The 21,538-nt window shown below is 32.6% G+C and overlaps 2 protein-coding genes across 2 annotated transcripts in view; one reads left to right on the plus strand and one right to left on the minus strand.

Annotated features, from left to right (window-relative positions):
* The window catches only part of LOC130446863 (uncharacterized), a 39,664-nt gene extending 23,526 nt beyond the window's left edge, over positions 1 to 16,138 (minus strand). Inside the window, exons 1-2 of the mRNA XM_056783370.1 lie at positions 16,082 to 16,138; positions 1,524 to 2,752 (exon numbers count right to left, since the gene is read on the minus strand). Of these exons, the coding sequence (XP_056639348.1) occupies positions 1,524 to 2,679 (1,156 nt within the window). The 5' untranslated portion in view covers positions 2,680 to 2,752; positions 16,082 to 16,138. The remainder of the gene's footprint in view (positions 1 to 1,523; positions 2,753 to 16,081) is intronic.
* Positions 1 to 21,538, plus strand: part of LOC130446864 (cyclic GMP-AMP synthase-like receptor) — a 63,512-nt gene that overhangs the window by 26,795 nt on the left and 15,179 nt on the right. The window contains exon 2 of the mRNA XM_056783371.1: positions 20,167 to 20,304. Coding sequence (XP_056639349.1) covers positions 20,185 to 20,304 — 120 coding nt within the window. The 5' untranslated portion in view covers positions 20,167 to 20,184. The remainder of the gene's footprint in view (positions 1 to 20,166; positions 20,305 to 21,538) is intronic.

Here is a 21,538-nt window from a genome sequence, read left to right on the forward strand (position 1 = left end):
TTCTGTCATTTTTTAGTATATTTCTGGTACCTTTCAAACTCAGATTCTGTATTGCTGGTTATATTTCTTTTGTCCTTTGTTGATCTTTTGTTATTTGGATTTACGCTACTTCCGCTTGTCCGTTAATCTCTTTGTTTGCTGGCTCATTAATCCTAAAAGAACTCACCATTCACCTTCGTTAACTATTGTATATTCTTTGCATCGTTTATGTTTACGAGTTCTAATTATTATTACTTGTCTTTCTTGCGTGTTTAATGACTTTGAAGAATAGTTTTTGATTTTCTAGTAACGTTTCTCTCAAATCTTCTCTCAAAATTCTTACCATGACTTCCTTAACTAATCTTTCAACTACTTTTTCTTTTCTGTATTTTCGTATGTTAATTGTGCTTTAAATTTCAGATATTTCTTTGTTCATCTTTCTGTTTTTTACTTTTTTATAGTTTTTTGGAGTTATAACATCCAATTTTTCATCTAGTGTTTTTTGCCTTCTCACTGTTTGCTTAACTAGTTTCCGAATACTTTTACTCACTAGGAAGTAATCTATTCTCTTGTCCACTTTTGATTTTTCTTGTTATTTTGTTAATAACTTTGTGTTGAAAGGGCATATTTGTAATATATAATCTTCCTTGGTTAATGTTCACTTGCTCATTCATGAAATATCCAGCTCCGAAATTTTCTTTTTTTGTCACTTTCGACCATATCCAGTATTTCTCACTTAATTTTATCATTCCTTTCGCTTTCTTTTCCTTTTCTGTTACTCTCGGACACTCTGCAGGCTGTCCCTTGACGATTTAAAACTATCTGTATATGGTAAAATACTTATAGTAAAACCATGAAAATTTCCACGTTTGGATTTTCGGATACGATGTTTTTAACTAAAATATTTTCAAAGATAACTGTAACTTTGTTATTTTTAATAGAATGCCCAGTATATTAATACATTTTTGAAATCTACGTGAAATTTTAGTATACTTTTGTCTAAAAACTTTTTTTCGAAAAATGCATATTTTTTGAGCTACTAATTTTTTTGTAAAAAATTTGACCGTTGCAAACCCTTATAAATTATTTTTTGATGAAGATACCCTTAAAGATATGAAAATGGTTTTTGTTCGGTTGCTTTTAGCAAGGTAAGGCGTATTTGAATTTGAATTTTTCATTTTATACAGGGTGTGTATAAAAAGTGTTCAGAGTTTAATTCCATAAATATCCAATTTCTTCATTTTTTTAAATAGTACCACTCGGTCTTTTCTATTTTAATACATTCAGGGGTAAAAAATAGTCATTTATTCCTACTTTTGAAGGGCATGAAGCAGGTCTTCGGACGAATCTCACGGTAGACTATTTAAACAAACAAAGTAAACACAGATTTTGCTGTATATCGTTAGACAAAAAGCCAATAGAGAAGAAGAAGAATTGACAAAATCTATATCAAGAGACTTTTGAATAATTTATTAATCTCATTTTGAAAATACTTTGTAATAATCTGATTAATAAAGAATATTATCATATTTTCAGTTACTTACCAGTTTTAACGGCTTTCCTTAGCGACATAATTTTCGGGGGCGGCTTCTGCTCCTCAAGCTTTTCTTTAGTTTTATCAGTATTTATGTTTTCATTTTTACTTTTCATTTTATCTTCCTCTATATCGTCTTCTTCTTCTTCACATTCGCTTCCACTTGGACTGATTAAAGATACCATGGTGACCACGTCGTTCCCTTGTACTGCAGCAGTTCTATTAAGTTCTTTTTGACTCTTAGGATTGTCCTCGGTAACCTTATCGACTTCTTCGTTTTTAGGAGGTTTGGTTTGAACTTTTTTAAGCGATTTGTGCTTACTATTTTTGCTTAACATTTTTGTTTTTATACGTTCCGGTTTACACGGAGCCGATGATGATCTGATGAGTGGTTTTCTGAGTTTCGTTGTGTCTTTTACGTTTACGGTAGTGTTAAAAGCAGAATTTGTACGTTTTTGAAACATTTCTCTTTTCGATGCTGCTGTCGCCGGTCTTATAATCACCGAATCTATAGGTTTAACTTCATTGCAAGATATTTTTTCGTTTGTTAAGACGCTTTCGTTATCTTGATCGACGACGGGTTTTTTATTTGGCACTTGCCAGTTATCTTGTGAGGTATTGAAAATCATTTTTTGTTTGGCATTTTTCCGCAATTTGAAGGAACTTTTATCGTTATCTACGATACCAGTTGTGAGAGACGGTATTAATTTCGGTGGTTCGTTCAGGTCTTCTTGTTTTTCGGGTTCTTTGGGGTGTTGCGCTAAAAAAATTCTAATGTTGGGTTTTTGCTCTTGCGTTTTTAAAGTTTGTTTTAATCTATCAGCTAATTCTTGTCGTGATTTCAAAGTTTCTTTGTCTAGAGAGGTTTGCTTGACTAAGTTATTCGGTGGAATTCTTCTATTTTCGCTACATTTTTTGATTATAACCGGATCTTCTTTTGAAATTTCAAGCGCGTTCTCTATCCAAGCATTTTTTATAAATGGATTTCTAAGGTTTCTATTGTTTAATGATATTTTGATGGTCAAATCGTGCTCTGGCCAAGCTTTGTAGTCGTTGATATCTTCGGAAAATTGTTTCCTCAACGGTGGTCTTCGTGGCGGTGTTTGAGGAGAATCGCAGTTTAATGATAGTTGTCGAAATCCCGAGAGCTTCTTCATACTAACCATTTGAGAGGAAATAATAACGGAGTATTTGCGGTTGGTGATTATTATTCATATGTGAGATAGAAACCTATACAGACTACAAAACCTGTAAGTTCAATTACACATAAACTAAACAATTTTCATAAAAAATCATAATTTTACTTAATGTAAGTTGAAGTTAATATTTTCAGTATATTTTGCACTTAGGAAAGAAACAGTAAAGGAATATCTATCAATTAATATGAAAATATAAAGACAAAAATCTTAATATCAAGAATTATTGTCATATCTAGGGTATCCAGAAACTCTCCCTCGCATCTCAACCTATCTCGTAACCTTCAGTCTTAATACAACTATCATAATATGTGTCTATTCGGGATAGAAAAAAGCATAAAATTGCGTGTGCATGTCATGAGTAAATGAGAACTAAACTGAGTAAACAAGTTTTTGGCTACAAAAGTAATATCTATTAGGAAACGGATTTTATAGCTTTTTTGTTATGAATAGTTTGGAACAATATGCACTGTATTTAAATTATTGAGTTGTAATGGCGATTTTCTAATTTAGAATCGTTTCCTCAATTGATAATAAAAGGATTTACGAAACGTTCTGTTTCCGTAAACTTTTCTTGCTGCTTTATTTCTAACTAACAGCATTTGTTCTATTCAGAAGTAACACAAAATGTATTACATAATAGTTAAACAACTTTATTTGGAAAGAAAGACATTTATTGCTATCATGGAAAATAACATAACATAGAAGGATGCTACCAGAAATACGTGGCTTAACCAATGGAGCACAAAACTGATGGAAAAATATATTTTTATTTGTCTTTTAGCTTCGAAATTTTTTTCTAGCGATGTTCATTAGGTTTGATACCCTTTTTATAAAAAGAATCGTCAAGCTCCTCAAAATATCCACCGAGCCCTTTTTTTTGAAGTCTGAGAACAGAAAATAATTCGAGGAGGCTAAATCTGGTGAATAGGTTGTATGAGGTAGCAATTCAAAATTTAATCCATTAATTTTGGCCATTGTAATAACTGATGTGTGAGCCGGTGCACATTCTTCTTAGCCAAATGCAGTTTTTGATTGATTTCTTCGCTCAAAGGTTGCAATAAATTCGCATAATACTCGCCGTTGATATTGTTTCCTTTTCCAAAATAGTCAATGAAAATTATGCCACGCGCATTCCAAAAAACCGACGCCATGATCTTGCCTGTGGACGGAACGGTCTTTGCCTTCTTTGGAGCCCATCATTGTTTTGTTTCGGGTGTGGAGTGATGGAATCCCGTTTAATCCATGGTTATGAAACGGCGCAAGAATGTTTTTAATCCATTTTGAACAAATGCGACACCCATCTTATGCACAGCTTTCTCGTGTCCAAATTTTCAGTTAATATGCGGTGTATCGCACTTTTTAAAAAACCTACTTTCACTGGACGATCATCCAGAACCGCTTTGTTAGTTTTCTTCAACATTTCTGGAGTTGTCACCTCATTTGGTCAACCACTTCGATGCTGGTTTTCGCATGTCGTACGGCCTGGGTAATGCAAATTAAACTAGAATAGAATCAGAACTGTAACGCCAGCAGACTCAACATTTTTTTATCTGTTTTAGTGTTTTCAGTTACTTAGAAAGTACTTATCTACTCCCACACAAAAAGATTTAAATGAGGTTTTTATAGGTTTCCGGTAACCTATTCCACATTTGATTCGAGGTATAAAAAAAAGATTTTTGAAAGCTAGCCTTACGATGTATAAATATTAATATAATTAATTATTCTATTATTGAAAAATATTTTTTAGACGACGCCATCTGAAAGTTGTTCGTTCTGTATTCATTTACATACCGAAAGTTGCGTTTTGAGTGTTCCATGTAGTGACAATGACAGTTCCTTACTGCAAAACACTTTCGGGACGCTCTGTAGTAGACAACTTTAACTTCCTTAAACGTAACTCTAGCCACTTCAATGTTGACAATTGACAGTTTCACTTCGATGATTTTGCATGACCTTAAATTTTTAATTTTTTGAAATTATTTGTTTTATCCGAAGTTTTGTCTAAATTAATGAATAACAATGAATGATGTCGAAAAAGAAAACATCAGCGATGTTTTTGGATCTTATGCGTCGTCTAAAAAATGTTGTGTACGCCTCGGCTAAAATACTATTTTGTTGGACTCGTCTGCCGCTCGCCTCGCTTCGCTTGTCTCCCAATTTTTAGACTCGTCCAACAAAGTAACATGTTCACTCCTTGGCATACAAGTAACTAGTTCATATTGTTTAAATGATTTCATTACTAATTCAGTCGGATTTAAGTCTGGTGGTAAAACGGTAATTGCAGAATCGCTTGGCAATGTTGTGTTGAAATGTCATCAATCTCGAATGTTTCAAAGTTTAATAATATTATTTAATAGGGCTTTGCTTGTTAAGGTTGAAGTAAACATTTTTTGTTCTCAACAAATCATAACATCACGATAAAGAGCATAAACTTAAGAGTCCTACTAGGATTTAGTTTTTCTAGCAACTCTTTCCTAATTATGGCCAAGATATTAGACGTAAAACTCAATTTACTATTCGTGGTCACCTCCAACTTGAACAATAATTCTTTGACTTTTTGATACAGACTTCGATAATATTTTTTCGAGATAGTCACATTATGACCGCTGTGAATATAAGTTTTATCCATATAATCTTTTTTAATTTTAGAAAGATTTGATGGAACGTGAATCTCTTCTAAAAAAGCGTATCATGTTTATCTATTTTCTGTAGGCTTTTTTTTTTTCTAACAAAACCTCATTAACTTCCAGATGAGATTCCAGTCCTCCTGTGAATCCAGTTTCATTAAATTTTCTCAAAATACTAAATACAACTTTATAATAGTAAACTTAGTCCAAGTAGCGGTTATTTGTTAGTTTGGCGATCTTTAAGTTGAAGAGCCAGCAACTACAGTGACTATTCTCAGATACCAGTTCAGATGTTTGACTGTACAACAGCATAGGAATATCCAGTAGCGAAGAAGTTTTGCACGCATGCGTGAAATTGCACAACCAGTAAAATGGCGATGTTTGTAAACAAAAAATGTGTATAATTGTGGCATGAGGTGATTTGTTAGTTTTGCTTTAATTATTTTATAGTAGTTAGTGTTAGTTAGTTAGTGACTAAGTTTTGACTATATCGTGGTCACATTTGTGAAGAATTTGCATATGGGTATGTAAGTTTAGAAGAAAAGACTTTATATAATAATTTTAAAGCATTCGACACAGATACTGAGACTTTTGTAGGGTTACACCGTATTTTCGGAATTTCACAATTCCTATTACATTTGGAATAACTAGCTAAATTACCAAAATTATTGTTTATCCAATTACGATTGCTTTATTCTCTAATTTCTATTGGAATACTTATAAATTTAACTAAAAGTAAAATTAGATACATGTTGCTTTTTACAAAACCTTTACTACATTTCTTATTCAGTACCCGTGCGTTTAAATTTCGCTTTGAAAACAACCACGAACATGGCGCAACTTGAAGCATTGTCTTATGGGAAGTGGCTTATTCTTATACTGTGACTGTACATTGTAGAAACATCCAATATAATCATCGTTATATCATATTTACAAGCCTAAAATTCTGGACACGCAAAAAGCAGTTCGGAATTTTTTTGTATACTAAGATCTAGATGGTGAGTGAGATCGAGACTAAAATGTCTAAATGCATCAATATCAAGTTTTATTACACGATGAAAAAAACTGCTAAAGAAGCTTTCAAAATCTTAAAATATGTCTATACCTATGTAACCTTAGAACTTTATAGATTGCTGACAACTGGAACAACGATTTAAAAAGGTCTATCATTAAAGTTTAACATTAGAATAAAGTTCACAACACCGATTTTGGAAAGGCCACTTGACATGATGCAATACAACGTGCAATGCAAGACGCAATCTTATATATTAAAAAAATTGATGATTTCCATTCCGAGTCCGTTCAGGCGTTCTACCCAACCGATTTACTTTATTTTTTTTTTCAATGAAAGGTATTGATGCACAGATCAACCATCAACCATCGGATTTCATCTAATTTTCACCATTCTCAAGTTATACTCAAATACGATTTCCCCCTGTACATTACTTATGGGAGTTTTTCACATACACACGTTCTATCCTGAATATCTCAGGTCCTATTCAAGATAGAGACTTCGTTTTGGTTTAAACACCTTTCTTTTGAGTTTTTGAACACTTAAATCGGTTGAGTTGGAGAGGAGCTAGTCGCGGACATTCAATGTGGAGTTATGGATTTTTGTAGGTTTTTGGCAATTTTTCTACATTCAAAGATCTATATCTCAGGTTCTAATATAGCTACAGAGTTGTATGTAGCCCTATCACGTGGGAAATCGTTCAAAAATGTCAAGGTAGAGATTAAACCAAAGGGTCGACGCACAGCCAATGTTGTTTGGAAGGAAGTATTGTGAAATTACATAGTCTATTGTATTATAAACAATGTAGAAATGATGGCTGATTTTTTGACCGTGCCCCGATACTTTTTGTATACCTTTGACAACATAAGTATTGATTGATTTTATGAAGAAGCTATAATTATCCACATAGTCATTGCTACGAAGCAGCACGGGTCCGGACTAGTTGTATTTCTTGATTAAAAACATGTGCAGATGAAGTGCAGCTGATTGTTGTCATGCAAAATCTCGCACTTATTGCACGCACTATTGCCAGATTTTCACCGACTAATTTTTTGTTCCTTTCACTCATTATTTTACTTTTTAAACCACACCACAAAATAATAAATAAAATTTGACGTTAGGAATTTGTTTAATTTACAAATGGAATTTTTAGGACAGCCATGATGCAATATTAAGAGACTTCATAATGTCAAGTCAAAAATATTTTGACTTTGGAAAAAATTGCATGCAATTTCTGGCACGTTGTCTTGCATCATGTCAAGCTGCTTCAAAGAGGTACTGAAACGTTTGCGGATATGTGAAGAAAGACCCATAGAAATGGACCAACGACTTTTTTTTTATCATAGAAAGGCACAAGTCACTTTTGATTTATGAGAGTGTGCAGTACCGATAACTTCATAATTTCATGAATTGAATGAAAACTCAATTTCGTATAATTGACTCTAAAATTGATTTGGTTGAAACACATACACTGGCCTACGCTAACTTTCTACGTCACATTAATTGTACAAGATGGAACTAATATAATATAACTTCTACGTTACAATAAAGTGCATGGTACCAAACAGTTGTGTGAGATATATCAATTGGAGGAATCGAACGTTGTTTCAATAAGAATTTTTGATAATATGAATATTCAAGTGAGAAATATACTGAATAATCTTATCGAAATTTTTAGTTCAAGTGGAGAAAATATTCGTGTCATTTTTTATGAAAATCGTGTTTTTTGTTAAAAATTAATCAATTTTATGAACAATCGTAGATTGCTCTGTGACAAATTATGAAACATTCAAATAAATGTATAGATTAATATGAGTGATTAAATAAACAAACAATAATTCCAATTTTTTTATATATTGTATCTACTTAAGTTGGAACCATATGGAAAACTTTTTTATTAGCGGTTTTATAAAAAAAAGTTATTCCTGATAAAATGTCCTGCATGATTCAAAAGTTAAAATGCAACCATCAGTTATCAATTTTTTAAAGCAGTATATGTGGTTTATCAAAAAATTTGCATTTTGTGCAAGAGTTAAATATCTTTATTTTTTACAATTCAGAAAAATGTTAATAAGTTGTTTTGAATTGAAATTTTGTGATTATTTACTAATCATTCCGTGTTAATTATTCTGGCTGGTAACAATTTATCTCTCTTACCTGTTAAAATTATGATAACCTTTCTATTTATTACTATTTTTGAACAACCTTGCAATTTACATACGTAATGAATGCAAATGATTATTTATTGTAGAAATGGAAAAATCCATACAACAAAAATAAATTTTAATTCAATGTCCTACCGCTTCGACATATCCACTTTCTCTTTGTAAACATTTAATTGTTCTTTTGTCAAACTCTTGTATTATTTTCCATATCATATTTGAATTCTTTGGCAAATGATTACCTCCAAATGGTCCTGTTTTAAGTAACCCCATAAAAAATGTCAAGGGGAGTCAAATCAGCAGATCTATGAGGCCAAAAAATATCTGAATACCTGTGAATCACCTTCCAATTAAACATATTTTCAAGGAATACTTTAACGTTTAATGTATTATGGATGGAAGCACCGTCTTGTTGGAACCAAATTGTTGAATGTCGAAAAATAAAAGGTCCAACTAATTTACTTATGTACACACTAAATCATACGTTCGTTTTAAAATAATTTTAGTTTCGAGTTTTTATCACAAAGTTTGAATTACTGTTACACCAGCGATAATTTTGTGATGAGACGGTTCCGTTTGAAGAAAACGTTACCTCATCGGAAAATATTATCTTTTTTTTTTTAAAAACGGGTCTACATCCAACTTTCCTTGGATCAGAGCGCAGAATTCAAAACGAATATCGGAATCCCTTGGAAGAAACGTGTGTACCAATTGCGGTTTTTAAGTATGATATTCATTACCTTTCAAAATATTTGCCAGTGTATCTTTACTTACTGAAGTAGTTTGGATTGCAGAGCCCCTTTTTCTTAATGACATTTTTGGCCCTTCTACGACAGAAAGCATCATTTCTAATGCAGTGTCTTCATTCGCAATCAGTTTTCGGCGTTTATTATTAAATTTATTTTCTATACTTCCACTAGCCTTAAATTTATTTAAAATTTTTGTAACTGTTGAAAGTCTAATTTATCTATGCGGATGTCTATTATTAAAAATATTTGCGGCCTCTCTATGTGTTTTGTAACTGTCTCCAACAATTAACACATGTTCTATTTTTTCTTTACGAATTAGTAAATTTGCATTACATTTTATCCCGTCAGAATAATTAATACGGAATGATTAGTAAATAATCACAAAACCTGAATTTTCATAATAAATGGCTGTAATCTTATATATTAAAAAAATTGATGATTTCTATTCCGAGTCCGTTCAGGCGTTCTACCCAACCGATTTACTTAATTTTTTTTTCAATGAAAGGTATTGATGCACCGATCAGCCATCAACCATCGGATTTCATCTAATTTTCACCATTCTCAAGTTATACTCAAATGCGATTTCCCCCTGTACATTACTTATGGGAGTTTTTCACATACACACGTTCTTTCCTCAATATCTCAGGTTCTATTCAGACTTCGTTTTGGTTTAAGAACAGTCGCTGAAACACCTTCTTTCTTTTGAGTTTTTGAACACTTAAATCGGTTGAGTTGGAGAGGAGCTAGGCGCGGACGTTCAATGTGGAGTTATGGATTTTTGTAGGTTTTTGGCAATTTTTCTACAATCAAAGATCTATATCTCAGGTTCTAATATAGCTAGAGAGTTCGTTTTGTTTTAAGAACACTCGCTGAAACACTTTCTTTCTTTTGAGTTTTTGAACACTTTAATCGGTTAAGTTGGAGAGGAGCTAGTCGCGGCCATTCAATGTGGAGTTATGGATTTTTGTAGGTTTTTGGCAATTTTTCTACATTCAAAGATCTATATCTCAGGTTCTAATATAGCTACAGAGTTCGTTTTGATTTAAGAACACTCGCTGGAATACCTTCTTTCTTTTGAGTTTTTGAACACTTTAATCGGTTAAGTTGGAGAGGAGCTAGTCGCGGCCATTCAATGTGGAGTTATGGATTTTTGTAGGTTTTTGGCAATTTTTCTACATTCAAAGATCTATATCTCAGGTTCTAATATAGCTACAGAGTTCGTTTTGTTTTAAGAACACTCGCTGAAACACCTTCTTTCTTTTGAGTTTTTGAACACTTTAATCGGTTAAGTTGGAGAGGAGCTAGTCGCGGCCATTCAATGTGGAGTTATGGATTTTTGTAGGTTTTTGGCAATTTTTCTACAATCAAAGATCTATATCTCAGGTTCTAATATAGCTACAGAGTTCGTTATGTTTTAAGAACACTCGCTGAAACACCTTCTTTCTTTTGAGTTTTTGAACACTTTAATCGGTTAAGTTGGAGAGGAGCTAGTCGCGGCCATTCAATGTGGAGTTATGGATTTTTGTAGGTTTTTGGCAATTTTTCTACATTCAAAGATCTATATCTCAGGTTCTAATATAGCTACAGAGTTCGTTTTGATTTAAGAACACTCGCTGAAATACCTTCTTTCTTTTGAGTTTTTGAACACTTAAATCGGTTGAGTTGGAGAGAAGCTAGGCGCGGACATTCAATGTGGAGTTATGGATTTTTGTAGGTTTTTGGCAATTTTTTTACATTCAAAGATCTATATCTCAGGTTCTAATATAGCTACAGAGTTCGTTTTGGTTTAAGAACACTTGCTGAAATACCTTCTTTCTTTTGAGTTTTTGAACACTTAAATCGGTTGAGTTGGAGAGGAGCTAGGCGCGGACATTCAATGTGGAGTTATGGATTTTTGTAGGTTTTTGGCAATTTTTCTACAATCAAAGATCTATATCTCAGGTTCTAATATAGCTAGAGAGTTCGTTTTGTTTTAAGAACACTCGCTGAAACACCTTCTTTCTTTTGAGTTTTTGAACACTTTAATCGGTTAAGTTGGAGAGGAGCTAGTCGCGGCCATTCAATGTGGAGTTATGGATTTTTGTAGGTTTTTGGCAATTTTTCTACATTCAAAGATCTATATCTCAGGTTCTAATATAGCTACAGAGTTCGTTATGTTTTAAGAACACTCGCTGAAACACCTTCTTTCTTTTGAGTTTTTGAACACTTTAATCGGTTAAGTTGGAGAGGAGCTAGTCGCGGCCATTCAATGTGGAGTTATGGATTTTTGTAGGTTTTTGGCAATTTTTCTACATTCAAAGATCTATATCTCAGGTTCTAATATAGCTACAGAGTTCGTTTTGATTTAAGAACACTCGCTGAAATACCTTCTTTCTTTTGAGTTTTTGAACACTTAAATCGGTTGAGTTGGAGAGAAGCTAGGCGCGGACATTCAATGTGGAGTTATGGATTTTTGTAGGTTTTTGGCAATTTTTTTACATTCAAAGATCTATATCTCAGGTTCTAATATAGCTACAGAGTTCGTTTTGGTTTAAGAACACTTGCTGAAATACCTTCTTTCTTTTGAGTTTTTGAACACTTAAATCGGTTGAGTTGGAGAGGAGCTAGGCGCGGACATTCAATGTGGAGTTATGGATTTTTGTAGGTTTTTGGCAATTTTTCTACAATCAAAGATCTATATCTCAGGTTCTAATATAGCTAGAGAGTTCGTTTTGTTTTAAGAACACTCGCTGAAACACCTTCTTTCTTTTGAGTTTTTGAACACTTTAATCGGTTAAGTTGGAGAGGAGCTAGTCGCGGCCATTCAATGTGGAGTTATGGATTTTTGTAGGTTTTTGGCAATTTTTCTACATTCAAAGATCTATATCTCAGGTTCTAATATAGCTACAGAGTTCGTACTTTTCTATTATAATGATTTCTGATACTTATTTGATGGATTCGATGCGAGAGAAGCCGCGGGTAAAAGCTAGTTGCATATTTAAATATAACTTTCAATTCAAAACAACTTTATAACATTTTTCTGAATTGTAAAAAATAAAGATATTTTACTCTTGCACAAAATTCAAATTTTTTGACAAACCTCGTATACTATTTTAAAAAATTGATATCTGATGGTTGCATTTTAACTTTTGGACCATGCAGAACTTTTTTTCATAAAACCACTAATAAAAATTTTTCCATTTGGTTCCAACTTAAGTATGATTCTTCAATTTGATGGTGATTATAAAATTTATTAGTGCAAAATAGTTGTTTAAATTGACGATTATGTAGGTTTGGAGTACTATCTAAGTGAATGTAGCAAATAGAGGTGGTTTAATTAATTTGCTGGGATTGGTCAACAATGTGAGACACACTGCAAATCTTTAAGTGTGGAATAGTTCTGTATTTCATAGTTATAAACATATAAGTTTCACTCCTTAATAACTTATCATATTTGCTGAACTCAACCCTGTTGTTTGTGAGTGAATAAGTAATCACAGAATTTTGATGTGAATTTTGAGATATCAATCAAACTTAAATACCTAACTCAAAATGGTTTATTATTTGTTTCTAATAATAATTTTAATTAAAAGAATGGTGATTTCTACTGACGCATATTTCCTGTAATTCGCATCACGTTTACGGACATAATTTAATATAAATATGCTAGAACATCGACGACTATAGGGACTATATTGGAAAACAAAAATGATCTTTGAAAATATTTTATTGTCATTTAACCAGGACAAAATAAAGGAATCAGCCCTAGTATGTGCCGTCTTGCGATTTTAACCTTATATGTATATATATATACAAAGTATTTTAAACTTGTATACAGAGTGAGTTTTATGATAGAACGCCTCGATTATCTCGAAAGCGGCTTGTACGATTTTTATAATTTTTTTGTGCGCAATAGTTTTGTAATATACAATACATATTTTGGAAAATATCGATCTTCACGAAACTTTCGTAAATACCAGTTTGAAAATTTCTAGATTCTAATGCTTGAACACTGGCCAATTTGTATGGATGTTCTTTTAAAACATTCCATACAGTAGAATGAAAAAATATAACACGTGCCTACTAGATTATAATTTAGAAATATTGAATGGTATTTAAATACCTGCAGACTTTTGCTTAGAAGCAAATTTCTGCAACACCGTTCATTTTAGCTCCATAATAGGTTATTAGTGTTTTAACTAAAAATAATCAGGCAATTTAAAACACGTTGAGCCCCAACCAAATTTGATAAACTTTCCCATGAGCCCAAAATTTTTTTTTGTGTTTCTACAATCTATATTTTGCACTTTTCACTGAAAATGAATATTTTCAGCATAGTTCTTTGAAGTTTTACCCTATTTGCAGTATTGAAAAACAAAATTTTGTTTTTTATCCTTTGAACGATGATTTATGCTTTTATGTTAAGTATGTATGTGTTTTTAGAAATATTATATGGATCAAGGTAACGTGAAGGTGGCACAGATGAAAAATTTTAGTCAAATATTATTCGAATTATGTTGAAGAAAGCAACATGGACAGTAATTGTTTTACAACGGAGTTGTGGTTAATGGAAAAAATCAAATGGGACGGTCTACCCATACTGTAAAGCACATTTAAATACAGTCTCTTGCGCCAAGGAGCAAGTTTGAAATAAAATACGTCATGCAGTCCTTAGAATAGCTCTGGACTCTAGGAAAAGTTCAGTTGCGGGCCTATGGGCCGCACCGGGGCTCAAAGTGTTAAAAAAAGAATTTGCTCTAGTGGCGTAAAAAATAGGGGGATAAAAGTGACAACTAATTCTGACCGCGAGCCACTGGTTAAATTTTTTCAAAGTTTGCTTATGTCAAAATATTACTTTATTAAGGAGCATGTCGCTCACCAAATTTAAAAAATTTTTAACACCTTATTTCTCAGTAATTAGGTCCTCGAATATATAAACACCCTGTATACATAAACATGCATTTAAAAAAACCTATAAATCATCACTGGAAATGTTTCTTATAATGAGTAAATTTGTAAGTGAAATTTTGAAAAATCGCTTGAACTACTTATGCCCAAAAGTCTATAATAAATTGTCGATTGATGTTAATATTTTATGAACACCTCATAAATTTAGTAAAACATGCAAAGATTTATAACATTGTGAAACTTTTTATTATTGTTTTTAATTTTGTATCAATTGACTAATCTTAAGCATATTGGTCAACAAATTTGAAAAAAATTTAAAGGCGCTCTTAATTTATTGCAAATTTTTGGTTTTGTTTTAAAATTTTAAAAACCCTGTATCTCAGCAACTAGGCCCCTTAAGGGCTCGTATTCAAAATGAATCATTTATTGAGATCTCTCTGTGGTAGAGCGTTGTCAATCGAATATTGAAACGCCCTGTATACATAAACATGCATTTTAAAAAAATCCCCATAAATCATTACTGGGTAATTATACACTTTCACGGTCACCTGGTTTTTTGGCTCTAGAAAATCGAAAAATGGATGGATTTTAATGATCTTGGTCTCAAAATGTTCCATTTTACGGCGGATTTATAAAAAAAAATTAGTAGAAATAGCTGGAATGAAAATTTCTCATAGTTTTACTGTTTTAAATCGTAAAAAGAAACGGTTTTGCAAAATAATCCTTCACAAAAAATTATGGTAATTATACACATTTTTCGATTTTCTAGAGCCAACCTAACCTAACCTAACCTTACCAAAAGGGTAATTATACACTTTCGCGGTCACCTGGTTTTTTGGTTAGGTTAGGTTAGGTTAGGTTAGGTTAGGTTAAGTTGGCTCTAGAATATCGAAAAATGGATGGATTTTAATGATCTTGGTCTCAAAATGTTCCATTTTACGGCGGATTATATAGAATATAGAATATAGTACGAAACTATTCACGAAAATTGATTGTTTTTCATCGATTTCATTTTAAACTATAAAAACTGAAAAAAACATTCTTTTTGGATTTTTTTTAAATTGTTTATTAATTTGTGTAGAATACAAAAAAAAATATAAGAACTTTATCTGATAATAAGATAATTTTTTGTAAAGGATTATTTTGCAAAACCGTTTTTTTTACGATTTAAAACAGTAAAACTATGAGAAATTTTCATTCCAGCTATTTCTACTAATTTTTTTTTATAAATCCGTCGTAAAATGGAACATTTTGAGACCAAGATCATTAAAATCCATCCATTTTTCGATTTTCTAGGGCCAAAAAACCAGGTGACCGTAAAAGTGTATAATTACCCATTACTGGAAATATTTTTTATGATGAGTAAATTTGTAAGTGAATTTTTGAAAAATTGGTTAAACTACTTGTGCCCAAAAATCTATAATAAATTGTCGTTGAGATTTTATGTACACCTCATAAATTTAGTAAAGCTGGCAAAGATTTATAACATTGTGAAACTTTTTATTATTTTTTGCAATATTATCTCATAAATTTATATTATCAACAAATTTAGATCAAATTCTTTTCCATTTTGTATCAATTGACTCATCTTAATAGTATATTTTAATTTTCAACCTTTTGTGTTAATTTTTTTGAAACGATCCATGAATAAATGCTGATTTTTAATCCTTAAAAACAAATAAATATATCAAAATTACGATAATGAACGAAAAATCGAAATCATTCTTTTACCCCATCTTTCCAAATTTTTAAATATATTAATATCTTCTCTCATTCTCAAAATAATATCTCTCAAATCAATTTCTGATGACAAAATTCAAATTTCCTCCGTAACCCATTTTTGCTTGTTAAATTTTTCCTCATAAATTTGTAAATAAATTTGAATCAAAGCACAGTACATTCTACTACATAATTTCTCTTTGTAACACATACACAAATGTAAGGGTGTAATATACAATACAGTTTTCATTCACATTTCATTTTCTGGCAAACTTTTCGTAGAGATGGCACGGATGATACGAAGCGAGGCGACTGCGGCGCGGCGAGTAGCGAAGCGAACTAGTTGAGGGTTAAAAGGTTGTTTACTCCCTGCTTACAAAAGTTTGACTGAAACGCGGCTCACATGTTTTCATTTCGGTCGACATTCATTTATTTATTGATTAGAAACTTTCCCCTGCGATCATTTCCGATTTATTATTTTTCTACAAGTACCATCCTTTATCCTCTACGACTCCGTTATGGATTTCAAGTATTTATGAGGCCTTATTTCTACACTGCGACGTAGAATAATAAACAATAATTGAACACGAGAAAACGACTTATAATAATTATTATAATGTTAAATTGTAACTAACAGTTTTTGTATAATATATTGAAAGAACGTTGAGTACTGCTATTATTGTTTAATAACAGTTTGAGCGTTTTCTGGTGCTGCTATTAATTTCCATTATTAAGAAAAATGGTTTTATATATCTCTACGGTATGAGCTAATCTACGATGTCCATAGCGCGGTACCTAGAGACTGGTACGAATCAAAGAATCTCGACATGGACGCTACAGAGTGATACATAATAAACAAAATCGGAATGCAAGTACTAGGAATTCGATTATGTACGGATACTTCGCAACTGCAAGAATTCTTGATGATGTATATAACTTAATTCTTGCAGTTTGATAAGGCGTAACTTGTATAATATTACATCGTTCCAATATTCCGAACCTACGTTGGAAAGCTACTGTTATTGTACGTCTTTTCAGTATATGTCATTCATTTGAAGCGTTAACAACAATAATTTTTTTTCGGTCAAATATGTCGAACTTTGTTCCTGAAAAAGTGGTTTTGCGGGGAGCTCTTCTTCATTACTTTAATATGAAGAAAAATGCTGTCGAAAGTCATGGAAGTTTGTGGTGAACATGCTCCAGCTGAACGAAACTGCCAAAAGTGATTTGCACGATTTAAAAGTGGTGATTTTGGCTTGGAAGACGATGAACATCCTGGGCAGCCAAAAATGTTTGAAGATGAAGAACTGGAACCATTACTTGATGAAGATTGTTGCCAAACACAAGAAGAGCTCGCAGAATCTTTGGGTGCCACTCAAACAGCCATTTCAAAACGTTTAAAAGCAGCTGGATATATTCAAAAGCTGAAATGCTGCTGGAACGCCACAGAAGGAAGTCATTTTTGCATCAGACTGTTACTGGTGATGAAAAATGGATCCATTACGGCAAACCTAAGCAAAAAATCTGGCCAACCTGCCAATTCAAAGGCAAAGCCGAATATCCATGGCGCGAACGTAATGCTCTGTATTTGGTGGGATCAGAAGGGTGTGCTGTATTATGAGCTGCTATATCAATCAATGGAGAATGCTATCGAATATAATTAATCCGTTTGAAGAGATCAGTAGCCGAAAACCGCCCCGAATATGCGACCAGACACGAGGCAATAATTTTCCATCATGACAACGCTCGGCTCCACTTGACTATTCCGGTTTAGAACTATTTGGAAAACAGTGGATGGGAAGTTTTACCTCACCTGCCTTATAGCCAGACCTCACTGGAAAACGATTTACATCAGAGCCAGATATAAAAAAAATTGGTTTGATTCAGTCTTGGCTGCCAAGCCGGCGCAGTTCTTTTGAGATGGGATCCACAAATTGCCATAAAGATGGGAAAAAAAATGTTTTTTCTTAAATAAACGTTCAAATTTAAAAAAAAACCGCAGCAGAATTACTCCATTTAAAACTGTAACGGATCCCATTCTAACCATATTATGTTGCAGTCGGCATCTTCAGTTTATCCACGAGCATCATAATTGGGGCAACCTTCAAATCTGTAATATAATGCATACGAGTCGTGATTCCGTTTATTTAGTGATGATCGTCGAGGGTATAGACGTCCTAACACGTGATATGCTTAATGATATTGCAGAAACTGTCAGCTATGATTGGTTGGTCTGATATGCTAGGTTGCATTAGTTTAGAAGTTGTTTGACAGCCATCCACTACCTAATACAGTAGTCGATCATGGTAGCATGAAAATGCGATCTGTATGTATTATTATTATGCTCAAAAAAGTGATTGTAGTTAATAAATTGAATTTGTGGAGCACAATATTTGGAATTCTTGCAAAATAATTGTAGTGTCATTTCGCAAAACATAAGAGAATAACTAGATGCTGTATTTCTAGGCCGATGTGATTAGGTAGGAGACGTATTCAATAGCCATCGAGGTCCTCAAACATTTGGACTTTAATTAAGGAAACGCTGGACAAGCAAAGTTTTTAATACCAAACCGGTAAATGTTGAGGAGCTGAAAGCAAGAATATCGAATGACTGTGTATTGAGTTCGCCCCAAGTAATTTTAAATATTCGAACGGAATTTCGATTGTCAAAAAATAATTGGATAACAATATGAAAATTTGATTTATCGAAATAAATTCAATCATTTGATTATTTGTTTTTTATAACTCACTTTTTATTATCTTGTAACTGTTACGAAATATACTAAGAGGACTCAATAACAACAGGAAAACATTGCGGAGGATAGCAAACTGATTACCAGTTCAGTACCGTTTTGATATGCACGAGTTACATAGAGAAAATTCCAGAAGATTATTTAAATAAAAAGCAATAGGATCAAATGTCATAAACACTTTGTCAGCATTTATTTTATTATAAATACCTTTTTAATGCAGTGATTTTTTTGCTGGCGCTACTTTTTTATGTTAGAAATTACTAACAAAGTTAACGATATGGAAAAAATTCTAGTAGGAGTAGGAGTAGGAATGGTTTGCACGTTTTGAAAATAGGGACGCACCTAACTCGCCTGACCTGACTCCATGTTAGTTTTTCTTAATTACATAGATGAAAAGGAGCACGGAAAACACCACAGCAAAATGTTTTTTGAAGACTGTGATTGTGCAATTTTTCAATATATGAAGTATCTGAAGGTCTCTTAAGATAATGTTTTATTCATTTTCACTTATATACTAGCAATACCGTCGCGGCTTCGCCCGCGGTTTATTGAACCTCGCGTAATATAGGAATAATTCAATGAGAAATGACTTATATATTCTATGCATTAATTCAATTTGGAAGTGTAAAGAAATAAAGAAAAGACACATTATCATTTAAAAATTGCACACATTTATTATTTACAAGATAAATAATATAACAAATACATACATACACTTCATTAACATAAAGATATTAAATAAATGATTTATTATTAGAGTAACAATGATTACGGTGACTGATGTTCTATTAACGATTGGATTTTTCTGAGCATACGTTTTTGAAGCCCTTTGCAATAAAGCATTTCTCTCTCTCTCTCTCTCTCTCTCTCTCACACACACACACACACTTTTTGACCCTATTACTTCAAGATTCTCCGATAGATTTCTTTACCATTCTTTGTTCTCGGCATCTTCTCTGGTAACGATCATCTACTACCGAAGTTAGCTTTCCGCGGCTTTGTCCGGGTCTTCTGGTTAGCTGCCCTGTTTCTTGGTAGCGAATAACAACTCTGGATATGGTGCTTTGTTGAATTCCAATTACCCCGGCGACGTATCTTTGACTGCGGCCATCTTGTATGAGCGCTATGATTCTAGCGGCTTCTTCATTCGAAACATGTCTTGACGTTGAGGCTCATCCGTTATTAACGGAATAAATTAAAATTTTCATTATATAATAAAACAATTTGCTTAGAAAGCTCTCGATCTCAAGCATTCATTCTCCAAGACAGAAATGATTTACTCGAGCATTTTTGTTTCCAGAAAAATTTGTAAGAAATTGTGATATTTTTTTGCTCATGATAAGAAACCATAAATATCTATTGAGTTGATACATATACAGATTGTCCCAAAAAAACTAAAATTAAGTATTAAAAATATGCTAAAATAAAATATTGAATCTCCCAGCTTTTTTTCTTTTATAAATTATGTGTGAAGTAGAAATATTGATATAAGAACAATTTAGTTTGTTTAAGTCAACTAGAAATATTTATATGACATTTTTCTAGGCTTCAGTTTTATTAAAGATGGCAACTGATCCTCATACGAAATATAAAACAATGGAGAATGTTCTTCAGAAAATAAACAACAAATTCATCGCTTTACCAGAAGAAGAAACTAAGCGAAATACAATCATTTTGGATAAGGTATGTATGCTTTTTAATTTTTTATTCACAGTGCCAATAGAATAAAAGTCCATTCAAATTTTATCGAAAAAATTTTCTAAAGTTGAATCACCAACTAATTCAAATCCAATTTTCTGGAATTTCAGAAGAAAACTGTCCATATAGGAGTATCACATATATGAAAAGTCTTGCATAGGATTCTTGTGTAACATATTTATAACTAAAATAACTTTATAATAAAATCACTTAAAACGACTAATCTCAGAAAATAATTTCTTAACCCCATGAGTGTTCCAAATTACAGTAAAATTTTCCCTTTGTTTCAAAGTAGTTTTTTTCTATATAGTAAGAACTTTTTATCAAGGTTTTAAATAAAATTTTCAACCGATTTTAAAACTCCAACAGTGTATCGAATAGGCTGAACCTAGCAAAATTACCCATTGCTGAATTTAATGAATGTGGGCTGCAGTAAACGTATTAGTTTACCGAAATAAGATCATTAATACTATAAAACGCACATACCAAGCGTAACGGATCATGACAGACTTTACTGTTAAGTTCGTTTAGTTCGAAGTAAAAATATAATAGGCTGTGCAGCCATATACTATAGGTAAATTCCCATCTCTATAAATGTTTACCCACACCTCGAAGCGAATATTTTTATACATAATTCGAGACGTAACAAGATTTTGAATATTAAAATGAAAATCACCGATTAATGCTTTTATCTTTCTTCTTCTTCTTCTTATTTTAAGACTGTGTCTTGTGTTTTCAAAGAGGCAGCCTAAGTTGTGACTGCGAGGACCAGCTCTCATACCAGCGCTTTGGTGGTCTTCCAGGCGGTCTACTTGTATTGGGTCTCTCTTCCTTTGCGATTTTCGCCAGTCGATCGTTGTTCATTCTATTGACATGATCTCTCCATGCTCTTCTTCTAGTTCTGGCCCATCTCACTATATCCGGAACGTCACACATTCTTCTGATTTCATTGCTCCTTATTCTGTCTCTTAGTGTTTTCCCTGTGATTGAGCGTAATGTCTTCATCTCGGTGGTTCTAAGAATCCGTTTAGTAGTTGCAGTCTCCGCCCTCGTTTCTATGGCGTATGTCATTACTGGTCTGACACAAGTTTTATATATCCGTGTTTTGCTTTCGATACTTACAAATTTATTCCTCCATATCACGGTTCGAAGGAATCCTGATATCCTAGGTGCTGCTGTTGTTTGCGTTTTGACTTCTTGTTTCAAGTTCCTATTGCTC

The sequence above is a fragment of the Diorhabda sublineata genome, chromosome 7 (genome assembly GCF_026230105.1).
Source record: "Diorhabda sublineata isolate icDioSubl1.1 chromosome 7, icDioSubl1.1, whole genome shotgun sequence".
Classification (NCBI taxonomy): Eukaryota; Metazoa; Arthropoda; class Insecta; order Coleoptera; family Chrysomelidae; genus Diorhabda; species Diorhabda sublineata.